At 47.9% G+C, this 1,340-nt stretch overlaps 1 protein-coding gene across 1 annotated transcript in view; it reads right to left on the reverse strand.

Moving 5' to 3' along the window:
* Window positions 1–1,340, reverse strand: part of IGF1R (insulin like growth factor 1 receptor) — a 295,325-nt gene that overhangs the window by 64,319 nt on the left and 229,666 nt on the right. The window contains exon 5 of the mRNA XM_023528984.1: window positions 991–1,135. Coding sequence (XP_023384752.1) covers window positions 991–1,135 — 145 coding nt within the window. The remainder of the gene's footprint in view (window positions 1–990; window positions 1,136–1,340) is intronic.

Below are 1,340 nucleotides of genomic sequence, written 5' to 3' on the forward strand. Positions count from 1 at the left end.
AAAGAATCAGCGTTCCCGCTGGGGAGGATCGTGTGCTTTTCAGGGATGGAATGAAGAGAGGCCCTCTCGTGATGGAATCTGAAGAATTTAAGACCGACCGAGAGTGAGTCTGGGAAAAGCAGGATGGCCGTGAAGAAGGCCTTATGCCGTCGCTGTATCCAGGCAGGTCAGATAAATCGACAGGGAGATGCTTTCCCATGACCCTCCCACCTCTTTCCTTCCTGAATCATCTCCCCAGATTTTCTTTAGAGGGAAGAAGTCACTCACTGATGGATGTTTCCGTTTATTTCGAGGCGTTAGCATAAAGCCTGGCAGGAGCTGCATATAAAAGGAGGAGCGTGAGAAGGTCAGTCGATATGCAAAGGTGCACACGGACGGACGAACTGCTGGCAAGAAACCGGATGCAATAAACACCGGCTTTTATTTTATCCTCTGGCTATTTTAAAACCCCTCTCACAAAGCACCTCTCTGCAGAAGGCAAAAATCCTATCGATGGCGTCAATCCTACAGGCTAATCAATAAAAACAATTTTGTGAATCAAGATTTCTTTATGACAAAACGTACTGTCCATACTTCTCCAAATCTCTCATGTTCCCATATATTTTGAAAGACGGCATGTTTTTTTGTTTTTTGGAGAGATAAGGCTATGTAAACGGTGACGTCACGGAGAGGTGAGCCCTTCAGACCCATCCCTGTCACTCCTGGCGGGAAAGGACCTCATGGCATCCCCCTCCGCTGTTTCTCTGGCCACAGCGGGGCACGCAGCCCTTGACCGATGGGGTCACGACAGTTTTCCAAACCAGCAACGTCCCAAGCATGGGGAGTCACGATGACACGAGACCCCACTGGAGGAGGTGGCCTGTCACTCAGGTTGCTTCTTCCTTACTTTTTAACAAGAAAGCATTCTTCCCTTACTAATGGAGAGTTTTGAAAGCACGCTACTTATTCTGTAATAGCAGAATGACAGTTCGGGAAAGTCAGAGCACTCACCCCTCCAGCTGCTCCTCTCCTAAGATCTGGCGAAGGTTTTTCAGGAAGGACAAGGACACCAAGGCGTGGGAATGACGGATCTTCACGTAGCCCGTCACCACCTCAATAAGCCCCATGAAGTTCTCCAGCTCCGAGGCAATGTTATCTACAGGAAGAGGGGACCGTGTGACTGTGAGGTCGCTGAGCGTGAGGGTGACACACTTGGTTTCTCATTACCACGTGTGGAGAGAGATCCGTGGGAGGTCTTATTGTGATGGTCAAAAACCGCTTCCCTAATAAACTCTGTAAGTGTCTAACCAACGTAATGCATACTTGAAACTAATAATAAAATAAAACGAAGTAAAATAAAC

This window comes from Pteropus vampyrus, unplaced genomic scaffold, assembly GCF_000151845.1.
Source record: "Pteropus vampyrus isolate Shadow unplaced genomic scaffold, Pvam_2.0 Scaffold34, whole genome shotgun sequence".
NCBI classification, from domain to species: domain Eukaryota; kingdom Metazoa; phylum Chordata; class Mammalia; order Chiroptera; family Pteropodidae; genus Pteropus; species Pteropus vampyrus.